We start from the raw sequence: 13,921 nt of genomic DNA, 5'->3' as shown, positions 1-13,921 counted from the left end.
TGCTTGTCCCTGAAGCACTTCTGCAAAGCCCAGATCCCAGAAGAACACACTTCACTTTGTGCTAAGTACCAAGTAAGCGCTGCCTCGGAGGGTTGTGACTGTGCTCCGTACCCGGACACGTGCACAGAGCAGTCTTAGAGCTAGAACCTCAGCCTCATCCTTTCTCCAGATGAGAGACTTCCAGTCCCAGAGAGGCTGTGGTGGAGAGGAAACTGGTGGAGAGGAAGCTCCAGTGTCCTGGCGGCCTCAGCTCCTGGCAGCCTTGGTCAGCTGGGACAGGGTGCTAGCCCCCGTGCGCTCACTTGGGCCTTGCTTTATCCTGTGGCCACCCGGCTCCTGGAAACCGGGCCTCCTTATAAATTACCTACCCTTAAATAAAAGGGTATTTATTTAAGCTTTATCCACGTTTTCTTTGGTGATTTTATTTGTGAACAAATCGCCACTAAAAATTATTTTCCATGTTGATTCTATTTGCAGGGCATTATAGGATAATTTTTAAAACACATCTAAATGCATTTTAGATATTTATTTAAAATAAGCACTTTCTCCAGAGAGAACTATCACTCCCACAGGCTATTATAAATACGGATTTATGTGTGATCAGCCCAGTTATGCCCTATTTTTGCATTTTCACAGTGTACTTAAAACTCTCAGAATGACTTTCTAGTACTATTTAATCTGTCTAATCTATGAGAATAGAAAGTTAAGTAAGTTACAGTAGAATTGTATGTATTCATAACATTTCTTTATGTGATTCACAGGAAGACCGTGTACTCAGCTACAGCTTCTAAACCCAGAACGTTTTGCACGTCTTATCAAAGAAGTAGTGAACACATTCTGGCCTGGCAGGGAGTTGATTGTTCAGTGGTATCCATGTGATGAAGACAAAAAGCACCCGTCTATTTCATGGCTTAAAATGGTGTGGAAGAATCTCTATATACATTTTTCAGAGGATCTGACTTTATTTGATGAGATGCCACTAATCCCTAGAACCGCACTAGAAGAAGGTCAGACGTGTGTGGAACTCATCAGACTCAGGATCCCCTCATTAGTCATTTTAGATGATGAATCTGAAGCACAGCTCCCAGAATTTTTAGCTGACGTTGTACAAAAGCTTGGAGGGATTGTCCTTAAGCAATTAGATGCCTCCATACAACATCCACTTATTAAAAAATACATTCATTCGCCATCCCCAAGTGCTGTTCTGCAGATGATGGAGAAGATGCCTCTGCAGAAGCTGTGCAACCAGGTTGCGTCGCTCCTTCCAACGCACAAAGATGCCCTAAGGAAGTTCTTAGCTAACTTAACTGATAGCAGTGAAAAGGAGAAAAGAGTAATTCAGGAACTGACAATATTCAAGCGCATTAACTATTCATCCAGTCAGGGGATCTCCTCCTACACCAAGCTGAAGGGCTGCAGGGTCCTGCACCACACATCCAGGCTCCCGGCTGGCCTGCGGCTCTCCATCTCAGTCGTGGACAGCAGTGACGAGGCCACCATCCGCCTGGCAAACCTGCTCAAGGTGGAGAAGGTAAAGACCACCAGCTGCCTGAAGCTTATCTTAAAAGACATCGAAAATGCATTTTATTCACACGAGGAGATGACACACCTTATGCTGTGGGTCCTCGAGAATCTATCCTCTCTTAAAAATGAGAATCCAAATGTGCTTGATTGGCTAATGCCATTAAAATTCATTCAGATCTCACAGGAGCGGCTGGTGTCGGCCAGTGAGCTCTTTGACCCTGATGTGGAAGTGTTAAAGGACCTCTTCTATGATGAAGAGGAAACTTGTTTCCCACCCTCAGCTTTTACCTCACCAGATATTCTTCACTCTTTAAGACAGATTGGTTTAAAAAACGAAGCCAGTCTCAAAGAGAAAGATGTTGTGCAAGTGGCTAAAAAAATTGAAGCTCTACAGGCCAGCTCTTGTCCAAATCAGGAAATGCTCCTGAAGAAAGCCAGAACGCTCTTACTGGTCTTAAATAAGAACCACGCCCTGCTGCAGTCACCTGAAGGGAAGATGGCCCTGAAGAAAATAAAATGGGCTCCAGCTTGCAAGCAAAGGCCTCCAAACTACCCAGGATCCTTAGTCTGGAAAGGGGATCTCTGGGATCTCTGTGCCCCCGCGGACATGTGCGACGCGGCCCATGCCATTCTGGTCGGCTCATCACTTCCTCTTGTTGAGAGTGTCCACGTGAACTTGGAAGAAGCTTTAGGTATCTTCACAAAACCTGGTATCAATGCTGTCTTAAAGCACTTTAAAATTGTTGTCGATTGGTATACTTCGAACACATTTAGTGATGAAGACTACTATCAGTTCCAGCACATTTTGCTCGAAATTTATGGATTCATGCATGATCATTTAAATGAAGGGAAGGATGCTTTTAGAGCCTTAAAATTTCCATGGGTTTGGACTGGCAAAAAGTTCTGTCCTCTCGCCCAAGCTGTGATAAAACCGTTCTATGATCTTGACCTTCAGCCTTATTTGCACAGTGTGCCTAAGACCATGGCAAAGTTCCACCAGCTGTTCAAGGCCTGCGGTTCAGTAGAGGAGCTGACGCCAGATCACATTTCCATGGTCATTCAGAAGGTGTACCTCAAAAGCGGCCAAGACCTCAGTGACCAAGAAAGCAAACAGAATCTTCATCTGATGTTGAATATCATCCGATGGCTTTATAGCAATCAGATTCCAGCAAGCCTCAACACACCAGTTCCTATACATCATAGCAGAGATCCTTCCAAGCTCATCATGAAGCCAATTCATGAATGCTGTTACTGTGACATCAAAGTTGATGACCTGAATGACTTACTGGAAGATTCCGTGGAACCAATCATTTTGGTGCATGAGGACATACCCATGAAAACTGCAGAGTGGCTGAAAGTCCCATGCCTCAGTACAAGACTGATCAACCCCGAAAACATGGGCTTCGAGCAGTCAGGACAAAGAGAACCACTGACTGTAAGAATTAAAAATATTCTGGAAGAATACCCTTCAGTGTCAGATATCTTTAAAGAACTTCTTCAAAATGCTGACGACGCAAATGCAACAGAATGCAGCTTCATGATTGACATGAGAAGAAACATGGACATTCGAGAGAATCTCCTGGACCCGGGGATGGCAGCGTGTCATGGGCCGGCTCTGTGGTCGTTCAACAACTCTCAATTCTCAGATTCGGACTTTGTGAACATAACAAGGCTAGGGGAATCTTTAAAGAGGGCAGAAGTTGACAAAGTTGGGAAATTTGGTCTTGGGTTTAATTCCGTGTACCACATCACCGACATTCCCATCATCATGAGTCGAGAATTCATGATAATGTTTGATCCCAACATAAACCACATCAGTAAACACATTAAAGACAGATCTAATCCCGGGATCAAAATTAATTGGAGTAAACAGCAGAAAAGACTTAGGAAATTTCCTAATCAGTTCAAACCATTCATGGACGTATTTGGCTGTCAGTTACCTCTGACCGTGGAAGCACCTTACAGCTATAGTGGGACTCTGTTCCGACTGTCCTTTAGAACTCAGCAGGAAGCCAAAGTGAGTGAAGTTAGCAGTACCTGCTACAACACAGCAGATATTTACTCTCTTGTGGATGAATTCAGTCTCTGTGGACACAGGCTTATCATTTTCACTCAGAGTGTAACCTCAATGTATCTGAAGTACTTGAAAATTGAGGAAACCAATCCCAGCTTAGCTCAAGATACAATCATAATTAAAAAAAAATTGTGCTCTTCCAAAGCATTGATTGCACCTGTCATCAGTGTTTTAAAAGAAGCTGCTAAGCTCATGAAGACTTGCGACAGCAGTAACAAGAAGCTCCCCGCTGATGCACCCAAGTCCGCTTGCATCCTTCAGATCACAGTGGAGGAATTTCACCACGTGTTCAGAAGGATTGCTGATTTACAGTCGCCACTTTTTAGAGGTCCAGATGATGACCCAGCTGCTCTCTTTGAAATGGCTAAGTCCGGCCAATCCAAAAAGCCATCGGATGAGTTACCACAAAAAACAATGGAGTGTACCGTGTGGCTTATCTGTACCTGCATGGATACAGGAGAGGCTCTCAAGTTTTCCCTGAGTGAGAGCGGGAGAAGGCTGGGAGTGGTTCCTTGTGGGGCTGTGGGAGTTTTTCTGGCTGAGATCCAGGATGGGAAGTGGGCTGTGAGACCACAGGCTGGGGAGGTGTTCTGCTATTTGCCCCTACGAATCAAAACAGGATTGCCGGTTCACATCAACGGGTGCTTTGCTGTTACTTCAAACAGGAAAGAGATCTGGAAGACAGACACAAAAGGACGCTGGAACACCACCTTCATGAGACATGTGGTTGTGAAAGCTTACCTAGAGGCACTCAGCATCCTGCGTGACCTGGCCATGAGTGGGGAGCTGATGGACTATACTTACCATGCAGTGTGGCCTGACCCTGATCTGGTTCATGATGACTTCTCTGTAATTTGTCAAGGGTTTTATGAAGATATAGCTCATGGGAAAGGGAAGGAATTGACAAGAGTCTTCTCTGATGGATCCACATGGGTTTCCATGAAGAATGTGAGATTTCTAGATGACTGTATACTTAAGAGAAGAGATGTTGGTCCAGCAGCCTTCAAGATATTTTTGAAATACCTCAAGAAGACTGGGTCGAAAAACCTCTGTGCTGTTGAACTTCCTTCTTCAGTAAAATTAGGATTTGAAGAAGCTGGCTGCAAACAGATACTGCTTGAAAATACATTTTCAGAGAAACAGTTTTTTTCAGAAGTGTTTTTTCCAAATATTCAAGAAATTGAAGCAGAACTCAGAGATCCTTTAATGAATTTTGTTCTGAATGAGAAAGTTGATGAGTTCTCAGGAATTCTTCGTGTTACTCCATGTATCCCTTGCTCGCTGGAGGGGCATCCTCTGGTTTTACCATCAAGATTAATCCACCCTGAAGGACGGGTTGCAAAGTTATTTGATACTAAAGACGGACGATTTCCTTACGGCTCTACTCAGGACTACCTAAATCCTATTATTCTGATTAAACTCGTCCAGTTAGGTATGGCAAAAGATGATATTTTATGGGATGACATGCTAGAACGTGCCGAGTCAGTAGCTGAAATTAATAAAAGTGATCACGGTGCTGCTTGTCTAAGAAGTAGCATCCTGTTAAGTCTTATTGATGAAAAACTAAAAATAAGGGATCCTAGAGCAAAGGATTTTGCTGCAAAATATCAAACCATCCCCTTCCTCCCATTTCTCACAAAACCAGCAGGTTTTTCTTTGGACTGGAAAGGTAACAGTTTTAAGCCTGAAACCATGTTTGCAGCAACCGACCTTTATACAGCTGAGCATCAGGATATAGTTTGTCTTTTGCAGCCAGTTCTAAACGAAAATTCACATTCCTTCAGAGGCTGCGGTTCAGTGCCACTGGCTGTTAAAGAGTTTTTGGGGTTACTGCGGAAGCCCACAGTTGACCTGGTCATAAACCAATTGAGAGAAGTTGCAAAATCAGTTGATGATGGAATCACATTGTACCAGGAGAACATCACCAATGCTTGCTACAAATACCTTCATGAAGCAATGATGCAAAGTGACATCACTAAGATATCAATTATTGAAAAGTTAAAAACGTTTAGCTTCATTCTAGTTGAGAGTGCATACGTTGACTCAGAAAAAATTGCTTTTCATTTGAATTTTGAAGCAGCCCCATACCTTTATCAGTTGCCTAATAAATATAAAAATAGTTTCCGTGAACTTTTTGAAAGTGTGGGTGTGAGGCAGTCTTTTACTGTTGAAGATTTTGCCCTTGTTTTGGAATCTATTGCTCAAGAAAAAGAAACAAAACAAATAACAGAAGAGAATTTTCAGCTTTGCCGGCGAATCATCAGTGAAGGAATATGGAGTCTCATTAGAGAAAAGAAACAAGAATTTTGTGAGAAAAATTATGGCCAAATATTATTGCCAGATACTAATCTTAAGCTTCTCCCTGCAAAATCTTTATGCTACAATGATTGTCCCTGGATAAAAGTAAAGGATAGCACTGTAAAATACTGTCATGCAGATATACCGAGGGAAGTGGCTGTGAAACTAGGAGCAGTACCAAAACGGCATAAAGCCTTAGAAAGGTATGCGTCCAACATCTGCTTTACAACACTGGGCACTGAATTTGGACAGAAGGAAAAACTGACCAGCAGAATTAAGAGTATCCTTAATGCCTATCCTTCAGAAAAGGAAATGCTGAAAGAACTTCTTCAGAATGCTGATGATGCAAAGGCTACAGAAATCTGTTTTGTGTTTGACCCTCGACAGCATCCAGTTGATAGGATATTTGACGACAAGTGGGCCCCCTTGCAGGGGCCAGCACTGTGTGTGTACAACAACCAGCCTTTCACAGAAGACGATGTCAGAGGGATTCAGAACCTCGGGAAAGGCACCAAGGAAGGAAATCCGTGTAAAACTGGACAATACGGAATAGGATTCAATTCTGTGTATCACATTACAGACTGCCCTTCTTTTATTTCCGGCAATGACATCCTGTGTATTTTTGATCCTCATGCCAGATACGCACCAGGAGCCACATCTGTTAGTCCTGGACGCATGTTTAGAGATTTGGATGCAGATTTTAGGACACAGTTCTCAGATGTTCTGGATCTTTATCTGGGAACCCACTTTAAACTGGATAATTGCACAATGTTTCGATTTCCTCTTCGTAATGCAGAAATGGCAAAAGTTTCAGAAATTTCTTCAGTTCCATCATCAGACAGAATGGTCCAGAATCTTTTGGACAAACTGCGGTCAGATGGGGCTGAACTTCTAATGTTTCTTAATCACATGGAAAAAATTTCTATTTGTGAAATAGATAAAGCTACGGGAGCCCTAAACGTGCTGTATTCTGTGAAGGGCAACATCACCGATGGGGACAGGCTGAAAAGGAAGCAGTTTCATGCATTTGTGATCGACAGTGTCACTAAAAAGAGGCCGCTCAAGGACATACCAGTTCAGCAGATCACCTACACTATGGATACGGAGGACTCTGAGGGAAACCTTACCACCTGGCTAATTTGTAATAGATCAGGTTTTTCAAGTATGGAGAAAGTATCTAAGAGCGTTATATCAGCTCACAAGAACCAAGATATCACTCTCTTCCCACGTGGTGGGGTAGCTGCCTGCATCACCCACAACTACAAAAAGCCCCACAGGGCCTTCTGCTTTCTGCCCCTCTCTTTAGAGACGGGGTTACCGTTTCATGTGAATGGCCACTTTGCTCTCGATTCAGCCAGGAGGAACCTGTGGCGGGATGACAATGGGGTGGGTGTTCGGAGTGACTGGAACAACAGCTTAATGACGGCCCTGATCGCTCCCGCGTACGTCGAGTTATTAATCCAGTTAAAAAAGCGCTATTTCCCTGGTTCTGACCCGACGTTATCGGTCTTACAGAACACGCCTATTCATGTTGTAAAGGACACCTTAAAGAAGTTTTTGTCATTCTTCCCAGTCAACAGGCTTGATCTACAGCCAGATTTATACTGTCTGGTGAAAGCACTTTACAGCTGCATCTACGAGGACATGAAGCGCCTTTTACCCGTTGTGCGGGCTCCGAACATTGATGGCTCCGACCTGCACTCTGCAGTTATAATCACCTGGATTAATATGTCGACTTCAAATAAAACTAGACCATTTTTTGACAATTTGCTGCAGGATGAATTACACCACCTTAAAAATGCAGACTATAACATCACCACACGCAAAACAGTGGCAGAGAATGTCTATAGGCTGAAACACCTGCTTTTGGAAATTGGCTTCAACTTGGTTTATAACTGTGATGAAACTGCTAATCTGTACCACTGTCTGATAGACGCCGATATTCCTGTTAGTTATGTCACCCCTGCTGACGTGCGATCTTTTTTAATGACGTTTTCCTCTCCCGATACTAATTGCCATATTGGGAAGCTGCCCTGTCGTCTCCAGCAGACTAACCTGAAACTTTTTCACAGTTTAAAACTCTTAGTTGATTACTGTTTTAAGGATGCAGAAGAAAACGGGATTGAAGTGGAGGGACTGCCCCTTCTCATTACATTAGACAGTGTTTTGCAAACTTTTGATGCAAAACGACCCAAGTTTCTAACAACATACCATGAATTGATTCCATCCCGCAAAGACTTGTTCATGAATACATTGTACCTGAAGTACAGTAATATTTTACTGAACTGTAAAGTTGCAAAAGTGTTTGACATTTCCAGCTTTGCTGACTTGTTATCCTCTGTGTTGCCCCGTGAATATAAGACCAAAAGTTGCACAAAGTGGAAAGACAGTTTTACAAGTGAGTCTTGGCTTAAGAGCGCATGGCATTTTATCAGCGAATCCGTAAATGTGAAAGAGGATCAAGAAGAGACAAAAGCAACCTTTGACACTGTTGTTGACACCCTAAAAGACTGGGCATTGCTCCCTGGAACAAAGTTTACTGTGTCAGCCAATCAGCTTGTAGTTCCCGAAGGTGATGTTCTGCTTCCTCTAAGTCTCATGCACATTGCAGTCTTTCCAAATGGCCAGAGTGATAAGGTTTTTCATGCTCTCATGAAAGCTGGCTGTATTCAGCTTGCTTTGAACAAAATCTGCTCCAAAGACAGTGCATTTGTTCCTCTGCTGTCATGTTACACAGCAAACATAGAGAGCCCCACAAGCATTTTGAAGGCTGTGCATTATATGGTCCAAACCTCAACTTTTAGAACTGAAAAATTAGTGGAAAGTGACTTTGAAGCACTTTTGATGTATTTCAACTGCAATTTGAATCACTTGATGTCCCAAGATGACGTAAAAATTTTAAAGTCACTCCCATGCTACAAATCCATCAGTGGTCGCTATATGAGCATTGCGAAATTTGGAACATGCTATGTGCTTACAAAAAGTATTCCTTCCGCTGAAGTGGAAAAATGGACACAATCATCGTCCTCTGCATTTCTTGAAGAAAAAATACACTTAAAAGAACTATATGAGGTGCTAGGTTGTGTGCCTGTAGATGATCTTGAGGTCTATTTGAAACACCTCTTACCAAAAATCGAAAATCTCTCTTATGATGCAAAATTAGAGCATTTGATCTATCTTAAGAATAGACTCTCAAGTATTGAAGAATTGTCAGAGATCAAGGAACAACTTTTCGAAAAACTGGAAAGTTTATTGATAATCCATGACACTAACAGTCGACTAAAGCAAGCCAAACATTTCTATGATAGAACTGTGAGAGTTTTTGAAGTTATGCTTCCCGAAAAATTGTTTATTCCTAAGGACTTCTTTAAAAAATTGGAACAACTTATAAAACCCAAAAATCAAGTTGCATTTATGACATCCTGGGTAGAATTCTTAAGAAATATCGGACTAAAACACATCCTTTCTCAGCAGCAGTTGTTACAGTTTGCTAAGGAGATCAGTGTGAGGGCTAATACAGAAAACTGGTCTAAAGAAACACTGCAAAATACAGTCGATATCCTTCTCCACCATATATTCCAAGAACGAATGGATTTGTTATCTGGAAATTTTTTGAAAGAACTGTCTTTAATACCATTCTTATGTCCCGAGCGGGCCCCTGCCGAATTCATTCGATTTCATCCTCAGTATCAAGAGGTAAACGGAACGCTTCCTCTTATAAAGTTCAACGGAGCACAGGTGAATCCAAAATTCAAGCAGTGTGACGTGCTCCAGCTGTTATGGACGTCATGCCCTATTCTTCCAGAGAAAGCCACCCCCTTGAGCATCAAAGAACAAGAAGGGAGTGACCTTGGTCCACAAGAACAGCTGGAGCAGGTTTTAAGTATGCTGAATGTGAACCTGGACCCCCCTCTGGATAAGGTCATCAATAACTGCAGGAACATATGCAACATCACAACTCTGGATGAAGACATGGTCAAGACTAGGGCAAAGGTCTTAAGGAGCATATACGAGTTTCTCAGCGCAGAGAAAAGGGAGTTCCGTTTTCAGCTGCGGGGCGTTGCTTTTGTGATGGTGGAAGATGGCTGGAAGCTTCTGAAGCCGGAGGAGGTGGTGATCAATCTTGAGTACGAGTCTGATTTTAAACCGTATCTATACAAGCTGCCTTTAGAACTGGGCACCTTCCACCAGCTGTTCAAACACTTAGGCACTGAAGATATCATTTCAACCAAGCAGTATGTTGAAGTGCTGAGCCGCATATTCAAAAATTCTGAAGGAAAACAGTTAGATCCTAATGAAATGCGCACCGTTAAGAGAGTCGTTTCTGGCTTGTTCAAGAGTCTACAGAATGACTCGGTGAAGGTGCGGGGCGATCTTGAGAACATCCGGGACCTTGCACTCTACCTGCCAAGCCAGGATGGGAGGCTGGTGAAGTCCAACATCCTGGTGTTTGATGACGCCCCGCATTACAAGAGCAGGATCCAGGGCAATATCGGTGTGCAGATGCTGGTGGATCTCAGCCAGTGCTACTTGGGGAAAGACCACGGGTTCCACACTAAGCTGACTATGCTCTTTCCTCAGAAACTCAGACCTCGTCTGCTGAGCAGCATCCTCGAGGAGCAGTTGGATGAGGAGACTCCCAGGGTCTGCCAGTTTGGAGCGCTGTGCTCTCTTCAGGGCAGGCTGCAGTTACTCCTGTCCTCTGAACAGTTCATCACAGGCCTGATCAGAATCATGAAGCATGAAAACGATAACGCTTTTCTGGCCAACGAGGAGAAAGCCGTGCGACTCTGCAAAGCTCTAAGAGAAGGCTTGAAAGTGTCCTGTTTCGAGAAGCTTCAGACAACATTAAGAGTTAAAGGTTTCAATCCTATTCCTCAGAGCAGAAGTGAAACTTTTGCTTTCCTGAAGAGGTTTGGGAATGCAGTCATCCTGCTCTACATACAGCATTCAGACAGTAAAGACATTAACTTCCTGTTAGCCTTGGCAATGACGCTTAAATCAGCGACCGACAATTTGATTTCCGACACTTCATATCTAATTGCTATGCTAGGATGCAATGATATTTACAGGATCAGTGAGAAACTCGACAGTTTAGGAGTGAAATACGACTCTTCAGAACCATCGAAACTTGAACTTCCAATGCCCGGCACTCCGATACCTGCTGAGATTCATTACACTCTGCTTATGGACCCAATGAATGTCTTTTATCCCGGGGAATACGTCGGGTACCTCGTTGATGCTGAAGGTGGGGAGATCTATGGGTCGTACCAGCCGACATATACATACGCCATTATTGTTCAGGAAGTTGAAAGAGAAGATGCTGACAACTCTAGTTTTCTAGGAAAGATATATCAGATTGATATTGGTTATAGTGAATATAAAATAGTTAGCTCTCTTGATCTGTATAAGTTTTCAAGGCCAGAGGAAAGCTCTCAGAGCAGAGACAGTGCCCCTTCCACACCCACCAGCCCTACAGAGTTCCTGGCCCCTGGTCTACGAAGCATCCCTCCTCTTTTCTTTGGTAGGGAGAGCCACAAGACCTCATCTTCGAAGCATCATTCCCCCAAGAAGCTTATGGTGAATTCTTTACCAGAAATTTTAAAAGAAGTGACATCAGTGGTGGAGCAAGCTTGGAAGCTTCCAGAATCTGAAAGAAAAAAGATTATTAGGCGGTTGTATTTGAAGTGGCACCCTGACAAAAACCCAGAGAATCATGACATTGCTAATGAAGTTTTTAAACATCTGCAGAATGAAATTAACAGATTAGAGAAACAGGCTTTTCTAGATCAAAATGCAGACAGAGCCTCGAGGCGAACGTTTTCAACCTCAGCATCCCGATTTCAGTCAGAGAAGTACTCATTTCAGAGATTCTACACTTCATGGAATCAAGAAGCAACGAGCCATAAATCTGAAAGGCAACAACAAAATAAGGAAAAATGCCCACCTTCAGCCGGACAGACTTACTCTCCGAGGTTCTTTGTTCCCCCCACCTTCAAGTCAGTCGGTAACCCAGTCGAAGCACGCAGATGGCTACGACAAGCCAGAGCCAATTTCTCAGCCGCCAGGAATGACCTCCACAAAAACGCCAACGAATGGGTGTGCTTCAAATGTTTCCTCTCTACCAAGCTGGCTCTGATCGCCGCCGACTATGCTGTGCGGGGCAAGTCCGACAAAGACGTGAAGCCGACTGCACTCGCGCAGAAAATAGAGGAATACAGTGAGCATCTGGAAGGCCTGACGAATGACGTCCACACCTTGGAAGCTTACGGTGTAGACAGTTTAAAAACAAGGTACCCCGATCTGCTGCCTTTCCCACAGATCCCGAACGACAGGTTCACTTCTGAGGTTGCCATGAGAGTGATGGAATGTACTGCCTGTATCATCATAAAACTTGAAAATTTTATACAACAGAAAGTGTGAACGCATTTAAAGAAAAAGCAGAGCTAGGTCTCGGATGTGTTGTAGCACAAGTATGAATTGCTGTCCTTAAGCTTCCTTGCCAGTTATTTAGGAATTGCGAAGCACACTGCAGACTGTTTGGGGAGAATTTTGGAGTTGTTATTAACATGAATTTCAACAGAAGACGTTAACTGGATCTAAGAACTATTTTGAGGCTGGTGGTGAACTGTGGAATTGCTGGAGGCAGCTGGCCGGCTGCGGTGGCGGCTTGTTGGACTGCACTTTATACAACCAAAGCTCAGCAGTTTGTTAGATAAGAGTCTCTCTGTCTCTGGTTAGGGTGAAGTTAGTTTTATGTCTTCCATGTAGTATTTTTTGAAGGAGCTAATGAAACACTGGACATATCATTGGTTTAAACAAATAAGGGGAATTAAGTCTTTGGAGCTTATTATCTCTTTACGTGGATCCTCTTGGGTGTGTTATTTTCTTATCAGCTGGATCCGATCATGAATTTTTTGCAATTTTACCTATTGGACCCTCAGTACATGTATAACATGGTACAGTACTTTACTCCTGAATATTACTTGATTGAGACTCTGCAGACGGTACTGCTGGGACGCACTGAGTACACTTTACATCCTTGTTCTGGATGTCCTCCCGCCCTGGGTTTACAGGCTTCCTGGTTCGTGAAGGTAGCACGTGGGAGACCCCAGTGGTGGCCGTTCTGGCCTCTGGATGTGAATACTGCTTCCAAGAACCGCCTGCCAAAGCGACATCTGTCACCTGTTAGAACATTTGCTTTATGTTTGTTTGTACATATTTTCCACGAACGTCATAATTTATATAGTGTGGCTGAACAGGATGTGACCTTTCGTTGTCTAAAGGTGCTGCAGTAAACATTTTTTGTCCTTCAACATGGCACTTAGTGGAGTTTTTTGGATTTCACTTTGAAGGCATTAAAAAATTGTAAAATCATGTGACAATATCTAATAAGTTATAAAATAGGGATTATCAGCTTGTGTTTTCCCCATGAACGATTCAGAACTGACATTTAATTTTTATCATGTTTGAATGTCCTACGAACATACTTCTTTTGCAGAATGTAAAAGAAAGGTGATGATAATTAGTTTCTATAAGTGTGCTGGCTGTAAATGATGCTAAATATAATATTTTATGCATTAAGGGCTTATGGAACATATTAAAACTTTTTTACTTTTATTGTTAATAAGGAATGTTTGCGCCTCCACTATTGTATTGCTTCTGGATGTGAAGCCATGTGATCATTTCTGCTATTATATTAAGTGCCACAATTTTAATAAAGCAAATGTACATATGAAATCATTGTAGCTGGTATTTCCTGAGAAACAGTTCCTTGAAAATCAAACCTAATATCTTCCTATATGAAGTTCTGACCTGTGTGTATTTGTGTGTTTATTGGAAATACTAGGATAGAACTTTCCTATGTATTTTATAGTGGAATTTTAATAGGTTCCTTTTCTTATGATTGAATATAAAGTACCTGACATATACTAGGTTTATTAGGTGCTCACTGACTTTGTTAAGAGGTGATTTTATTTCGCCTTTCTAGGGAATAAAATTAGTTGACATATGTGGTATACATAT

The 13,921-nt window shown here is 42.7% G+C and overlaps 1 protein-coding gene across 3 annotated transcripts in view; it reads left to right on the top strand.

The window, feature by feature from the left end:
• Positions 1 to 13,636, top strand: part of SACS (sacsin molecular chaperone) — a 76,116-nt gene extending 62,480 nt beyond the window's left edge. For all 3 annotated transcript variants that reach the window (XM_033843541.2, XM_033843539.2, XM_019936891.3), the window contains one exon: positions 762 to 13,636. In XM_033843541.2, coding sequence (XP_033699432.1) covers positions 762 to 12,319 — 11,558 coding nt within the window. In that variant the 3' untranslated portion in view covers positions 12,320 to 13,636. The remainder of the gene's footprint in view (positions 1 to 761) is intronic.
• The last annotated feature ends 285 nt before the right edge of the window (positions 13,637 to 13,921 follow it).

This window comes from Tursiops truncatus, chromosome 18 (assembly GCF_011762595.2).
Source record: "Tursiops truncatus isolate mTurTru1 chromosome 18, mTurTru1.mat.Y, whole genome shotgun sequence".
NCBI classification, from domain to species: Eukaryota; Metazoa; Chordata; class Mammalia; order Artiodactyla; family Delphinidae; genus Tursiops; species Tursiops truncatus.
The sequence above is the reverse complement of the archived record's forward strand: the minus strand, read 5'-3'. Positions and strand labels throughout refer to the sequence as shown.